Here is a 7,758-nt window from a genome sequence, read left to right on the forward strand (position 1 = left end):
ATACGTCGCTGAAGTTTGAAGGTTGATGAACACAGCAAATAATCATTTCAATCAGACAAAGCAATATCATTGATTGTTATTATTATTATTGTTAAAAAAAAAAAAAAAGAAAAAAAAAAAGAAAATGATGAGCACTACAATCGGCAACGTTAACAATGAACGTCTGCCACTCCTCCTAGAATCCCTTACTTCGGTCCCTGACGTCCTTTTCCTCAGACAAGCTTTCATTAAAATGGAATCAAGTGAAAAATCAGTTGATTTAATAGTCATTAACAGATTTAATAATCATTGAAATAACACAGCCCGGGATTGCACTCTGCCTTATATGACTCGTGGAGTGCTCGGATGAATAATGCCAGCAAACAATCGATCCTGCGCACAAATTTGGAGTTGAACAAGTTGCGGTTTCTCTCGGAAAGTGCTTCCAAACAGTTCACACAAATGGCACAGATTCACTGAACAATGTTTTTGTTTGTATATTCATTTCTACAAGGATGCGTGGGAGCACGTGTGACTGAATCACTTGACCCTGTGAAAAAAAAAAAAAAAATTATTGCTCCAACCGCTTTGTACTGTAAAATCTCGGTCTGTTATCATACCTCCTTTTGAAATCAACCACAATCTCCATTGCGCTGCTGATGACGTTATTACATTATTATCATTATTATTATTATTGTTTGTGCGCACGCATATAAAAAAAAAGAAGTCAGGATTGAAGTTATAAATGTACCTCTCGAACTAGCACCTCAAAAAGTCTGGTTATAAATTCTGCGAATTCCAAAACCGGGCTCAAAGTTTGAATGCGCTTCTTGATTGCAGTACCACAAAACGCTTTATTAGAAATTCTGTAAATTCCCCCCCAAAAAAATGACTATTTGTCAACACTTCTCCTGTGTGCAGTGACATAAAAAAAAAAAGGTCAGGCAGTTTTAAGTGTTTATAAAAAATATACAAATATAGGCTACAAATCTGCCTGTGCAAAAAGGAACGCGCTGGAAATGTTTTCTTATGAAAGTGTTTTTTTTTGTGTGCAGATAACTCACTCCTAACTCTACGCTAACCATCTAATCAAGACCAGGAAGTCCATGCTTTGCTGACCGTCACCGCTTACACCGAACCAAAAGGAAAGAAAGACAACAACAACAACAACAAAATACTAAACAGATCAGGCGTGGGGGCGTCACCGGCAGACTGGAAACTCCTGCGTTAAGCGATAAAGGTCAAGGATTCTCTCCTGAGACGCGGTCTGCCGTAGACTCGCGTCCGTTCTGTTCTTCAGTGCCCCCCCCCCACACACACACACACACCCCCCCACACCCCCGCGCTGCTCTCGCCCTCGTGGGATGCGACGTGCTAGCTGGACCGGTCCCGCCGTGTCCGGTTGCGGTGGGATCAGTGCAACCCCCCGTTGTAGGACTTCCCGAACATGTCGAAATCTGTCTCCGAGTCGTGGGTGGAGACGGGCTGCTTGTACAGGGGGTTGGAGGCCTGCGGGCGACGTGAAGGGGAGGAGAGAAAAAGGGCACAGGAGGATTAGTGACTAATTCAGTTCTTCCATCCATCAATTTGACTCATCGTTAATGAACTGGCTTGTCAAAAAGCTGACAAAAAAAACAAAACAATGAGCAGTAATAAAAATCTAATTGAAAAACGTTCATCATGAGTCAGCATTTTACCATTTAAACCTTTGCAACGACGCTCCCAAAACCACCTGAGACCAGTGGTTCTCTACTGGTGGGGTCTCAGGAAACACATTTTTTTTTTTCCCTTATAATGAAGTCGCGACCCAAATTTATTCCACAAAAATTAAAACACTTTCTGTCATGTCTAGTGAATCAATAATTGAAATTATTGAATTGAAGGGAAGGGAAGTCGGTGGGAACTCTCGCGTGTCAGTGAAGTGCTCCGAAATGAGTAAAAACCCATGCTTTACTTGCTTGACTCAGTGGGAAATTAGCCCTTTGTGATGTCATAAAGCAAACTGATACTTCCATCTTAGCGGCGACACCCCTGCCAGGTGTTCAGTTCCGCCCTCTGGGGCAGTGGAGGACTGGGGGGGGGGGGCGAGGAGACCGCGTTATTGAACCCTTTGAAACAAATACGAGGTCCAGCAAAACACCTGTTCTTGGAGATAAACTTAGGACTTTTCGCAGTTGGCCCTAAACAGAGGGCTAGAAATGCTTACTGGAGATACACAGAGTTTACTGGACGATGAATTTCTCCAGTGAAAAAAGATGTGAAAAACATGACATGGGTACGGATCCCTTAAAGCTGACTGAAGATTTTGATTTCTTGGCATTTGAGTGTGGTTTTTGGGTTGGAAGTCAACAATGTTTGGATCAGAGGAATTGGACTTGCACGTATTAGAAATGTGTAAACCTGTGAACATGGTGTGGATTGTGCTAAATAGAGGAAATACTTAACACAGTACCAGTAACTTTACTCTTTGGGTTTGCTGCTGATGTAGAGCCCACAGAGGGCTTAGTGGAATTATGCAGACATTAAAAAACACTCAAAAAGCTGTTTCCCCTGAAGCCCACTTCAAAACAGCTGATAGGCCGACAGCAAACTCAACTGCTAACTTAACATAACTTAACACTGTTATAAAATTCAATAGCACACATCTACTGCATACGTGAGCGAAAAGCATCTTTCGTTTCATTCAACCATCATTGACTTTCTACTTTGTTCATCCGATGGCACCTCAGCCATAAAAGTTAGCTTTTCAAAGTAAAGGTAAACCCCCTGCTCATCTTCGCACGATGTCTGAATAAATTTAGTGTTTAAGATATTTACATTGTAAATGTAATATATGTAATATAGTATCGTTTACTTAAAAAACGCTAACACTATCATTTTGTTGCAGTTATGTGCTAAGGGGACAAAAAAAAACATTGAGTTGGAGATTCAGCAATTCTCGCTACTCAGCTGAACATGTTCATATTTTAAATTTTAAATTGCATATATTTTCTGTTGTACTTTTGCTATTTAACAACTCACACATACTTTATATACAGTATTACTTGTTTGCGGTCCACTTTTTGCTGCTGTAATGCTGGAAATTTCCCCCCTGTGGGACTAATAAAGGATTATCTTATCTTATCTCATCAAATCAACTGCACTCTTCTTGGCCATGCCACTTTGAATTAAAAAAAAAATAAAAATAAAAAATAAAAAATATATGTATATATATATATATATATATATATATATGTATATATATATATATATATATATATATATATATATATATATATATATATATATATATACACACACATTTCTTGCTGGACTTACCATCTCATATCGAGCTCGTGTGCGTGCACTCTGGAAGCGTGCAAACTCCCGCCGGTCATGAACGGTGATGACCATCTTCCAGACAGCGAGCAACACGACGCCAATGAGCAGGATGCTGCCAACCACTGCCAGCAGCACCGTGCGAGTGTCGGGCCCACCGCCTCCGCACTCTGGAACGTTGGAGAGGGCAAGAACGCTCAGTTAGAAATGCTGGTTTGGACAGGGCGTCTTCGTAGTAAAAAATAGCAGCCAAGATGAGGAAGTGGGGGGGGGGGGGGGGGCAAAAAAAACTTCAGTTGAGAACAATATGGGTGCAACATGAAAAGGTTGGTTGCCCACTGACCTGGTTCTTTAAGAGCGGTGAGGACTGATTTTCCGCTGGCGTGCTCGGAGTACGTGAACTTCATGAAACAATCATTGTCCGTCTTATAGAGACAAAGCACGGCACCGGGGACATCGGTTTCTGAGAGTAAATTGGCGGAATTGGGGAAAAAAAAAAGAGAGGAACAGAAAGAAAGAGAGAGCGAGCGCATCAAGAATTCAGTCGGAGAAACAGGAACATCCCAAATAAGGCATCGCAATGCTTTGGCTTTTTAACCAGACGCTGGTATGATTAGAATTATCACGGGCAATGTGCCGCAGGAACATCATCATCTTCATCATCATCATCATCGTCCACATAATCCATTAAGTAACTAAATCACAGTCCAAATAAAGGGGCGGCCACCAAGGACAAAGCAAAAAACAAACATATTTACGATAAAGACATAAATGAAGACTTTTTTTTTATTAATTTTTTTTTACTTTCATCACCTAAATATGTTAAAAATTTAACGAGGGTTAGAATGAGGTCACAAGCCACACTCATCCGCCCCCTCTTCTTCTGCTTCCTGCACAAATGACCTGGAATGCACATGTGGTCTCCATTACGGCCAGTCAGATGGTGCTACTATTAGGCAACGCTATGAAACATGTAATGTCTGGGGCGGCAGCCATGTGGGTCAGGACTCGACGCTCCTGACAGTCCGTCAGGCCAACTGTCACTTTTGTCCGAGCAATAAAGACGTCCACCGACTCTCCAGACTTCCAGTCATTCTCCAGTCCAACCAACGTTCACCTCTTCAACTGAACTGCGAGACCTTTTACTGTGATGCCTCCGACGTCCAAAGGTGGAATGAAGGTTGCCGCTTTGCTAATGTTGTCGAGATCTGAATAGAAAGACTAATCAGATCTTAGTTACCCTAGAAATGAACAATGCAGAACTGTGACCAAGACACAGAGTTTTACAGCGAGTGTCTGCAATATAGAGTGGATATGTTATTCCAATCAGATTTGGCACATGGGGAAAAAGTAACTACATCACAACAGCAATTTGCCAAACCAACATTGGCGCACGGAGGGAGCTTAAGAAGTACTATTCTCACCTTATTTCCTGATCATTTTCACCTTATAACTCGAAACTATCACGTTTTTTTTTTTACGTGATAATGTGGTGTCTGCAGCTTTGGCCCCACTCCTACAGGCCTCTTGCCTGACGAGGCAAACAGACCCCTCTCGTTAGCGCAGTTTCCGTATCAGGCTACTTTCATCTCAACTCCCGAGGAAGAGCGTTTAGACAACAATCCCAACTCTGTTCTCTAACTTTGCCGTCCCTTCGCCTCCCGTTTCACGTTTATCTCTTTGTCCTCCTTACATGGAAAATGTGCTCTACGTAAAAAAGCTTAACTCAGCTTAATGACTGAAAAACAGCCATCGATCTTTGCCAAATTTCGTGCCGACGTCTCTATTCATGCCCACTTCCACCACTCCGAAATCCACTTCCTGTCTTAAGGATACTGTCCATGTTGAGCCTTTCCCTCTCCATAGGCGCTCATTATGAAGAAAAGACTTGGTAAGCTTAATGTGGGAAAACAGCGATCAACGATCACCAAATTTCACGTGGACATCTGTAGCCGTGCCCAGCTTGAATCTTAAATTCCTCTACTGCCCACGTGAAATGCTGCCACGCTAGATAAAAACAGGGCTTAGTATCACGGTAGAAGGTGAAAATGATCACGAAATAACGGGATAGTTTAATGTTATAACAGGAAAACGATCACGTTATAATGTGATACCGAGCCCTGTTCTTTTTCTAGGGTGGCAGCAATGCGCTTCCTTACTGTCCGCATTACCTCTCCTATGTCCCCTTTCCTCTCTTCTATTGCTTCCTGTCCCTCCGTCTGGTCCACCCACCCAAAGATCCTGTGTCATTAATTTAAAAAAAAAAAAAAACATTCGCTCAACATCCTAAACTGAGCTGTCTGGTCTCAAGCTCTGCCTTGCCAAAGATATTCAGAGGTTTCACATTGTTATTAAGTCTCCCTAACGAGCAGCGGGAGCAACAGTGGGCTCCTTGACGGCCCCGAGCCTCCTTGGCTGCAGCCAAAGGAGGAAACATTCACACCTCCGTGTGCAGACTGCAAATGAATTACATAAGCGTGAATGCAAATGAGTTGCGCTCAAAACCACTGCTGGCTGATGCACAAAAAAAAACCCCGAAAAGAAACCCCCACAAGCTTAGGAAAAATAAACTGAAATAATGAAAAAAAACAAACTATCTAACTCTTCCAATAACAGTTAATTACAAGTAAATGAACTCTGCGTGCATATACATAATATACATAAGACCAATTATACAAGTTAAAGAATGACAATTTATCGACGTCTAGACTTTAAGGACAACCAATAGTCGGACGCCAAGCTTTGGTTGGAGTCTGACAGGCATTACAACTTCACCAATAAAGGACAAGTGGTCAATTCATCGATGATAAAAACCAACGGGGACTCCTAACTGTGAGGCTGCCCTAGACTGGAAAGACTATCAGCCGATCCAGGATTCTGCTGCTGATGTTCTGACTGAAACAAGAAGAAGAGACCATATTTCTCCTGTCCTAGTTTTGCTACACTGGCTCTCAGGGAAAGACGAGTACCTTATCCTACTCACCGCTGCGCATTATCACTCAAATGCAGGCTTGCTGGTGGCAGTCCCGAGAGTTGCTAAGGGCAGTTTGGGAGCCAGTGCCTTCCCTCTGTTGTGGGAGCAGCTACCAATTCTCATCCACGGGGAAAACACCCTCCTCCGCACTGAAGAGGAGATTTAAAACCTTCACTTCTGATAACAGCTTCCAGTCATTGCTAGCACAGGCTGGCCCACAGTTGAGTTAAACTGCTAGGTCTAAGCTGCTGCGGCCACACCAGGCTTCATTAGAAATATGGCGGTGTGAGATGGCAGCGAACTGGGAGCAAAAACCCTTGTCTATGTATATTCTAATATATAAATAAGAACCGTTCTAAGTGTACGAAAACCAAATTACTTTAATTGTATTGTGATTCCACACTTTTATCAATGTTTTTACGGGCAGTATGTCCAGCTTTTACCAACATAAAAATCAGAAATCAACTCATATGTTTCACACTGGACCTTTAGCTCCGACTCTTCTTGCTACTTGGACAGCGACTGCACTCTGAGGGGTCCTCCTCCCTCCCTCCTCCCAGGAGTGTCTATGCTCTCCTTCTTTTTCGTACCTTCAGACAGCGGTGGAAATTCAGTGGAGCTTGAAGCAATCTCATCATCATTGTTCCTGAACCACGCTTGTAATACCGAGTCTACCTGCTGCGATGGAACCTCGTAATCAGCGTCTGCTTCCCTACACCTGTCTTGATAATTGGAGGACACTGGCTCTTTATGAGCCTGCACCTCGACTCGTAGCTCGCATGCCTCTGAACTTCAAGACTCAAACGTGGTTTGAGATCTACTCCTGCAGCATGACCACGACTTGTTCTGGTCTCTATGTGTGCGACACCTATTGAACGTCTACCTGCTTTGTCCTCAGCCAGTTCAAGGATCAGAGGGCAGCAGGTGTGACAGAATGCATTGCCCTTTGAGGCAAATTTATTGTCTTTTGGGAACTTCGGCTGTACAAAAATCTGAGGAAAAATGTGTTTTCCCGGTTCTGGGATGGATCTTCTAGCATGCAGCTAGTCAGTCTGTGACGCGTGCACTCGGTTGTTAACTTACTGAGGACCTCCAAAGTGATGATTTCATCCTTGCACAGCCGCTGGCAGGTCTCATTGTCCGCAAGCCGCCCGGAGTTGAACAGCCGACACTCGATACATTCCCTGAAGCACAGAGGGATGACATTAGCTGGGGTGACCTTTAGTTGCATGACTTGGGGACTTTTGAAGAGAAATACACACAAAGTATTCAGAATCTCAGATATATATTCCACTACTTTTAACAATCAAAAAGCTCTATAGAAATGACTGCCACTAGTTGAATGAGTAAGTGATGAATGCATTCTTTAGCAATGGATGATGTTGAAAATGTGTGCTGCAGACATCTAATGCGCGCGTGTGTGTGTGTGTGGCTAAGCATATCTTAAATAACATGTATAAGGTATTCAAAAATGCAAATTTCTCCAA

General features: G+C 42.9%; 1 protein-coding gene across 1 annotated transcript in view; it reads right to left on the bottom strand.

Moving 5' to 3' along the window:
* Positions 1-651: 651 nt before the first annotated feature.
* Positions 652-7,758, bottom strand: part of itgb5 (integrin, beta 5) — a 29,146-nt gene continuing 22,039 nt past the window's right edge. The window contains exons 13-17 of the mRNA XM_076030812.1: positions 7,355-7,455; positions 3,641-3,760; positions 3,298-3,467; positions 1,318-1,488; positions 652-1,268 (exon numbers count right to left, since the gene is read on the bottom strand). Of these exons, the coding sequence (XP_075886927.1) occupies positions 1,393-1,488; positions 3,298-3,467; positions 3,641-3,760; positions 7,355-7,455 (487 nt within the window). The 3' untranslated portion in view covers positions 652-1,268; positions 1,318-1,392. The remainder of the gene's footprint in view (positions 1,269-1,317; positions 1,489-3,297; positions 3,468-3,640; positions 3,761-7,354; positions 7,456-7,758) is intronic.

The sequence above is a fragment of the Nelusetta ayraudi genome, unplaced genomic scaffold (assembly GCF_046127955.1).
Source record: "Nelusetta ayraudi isolate G7.1 ecotype Tasmania unplaced genomic scaffold, CSIRO-AGI_Nayr_v1 ptg000031l, whole genome shotgun sequence".
NCBI lineage: Eukaryota > Metazoa > Chordata > Actinopteri > Tetraodontiformes > Monacanthidae > Nelusetta > Nelusetta ayraudi.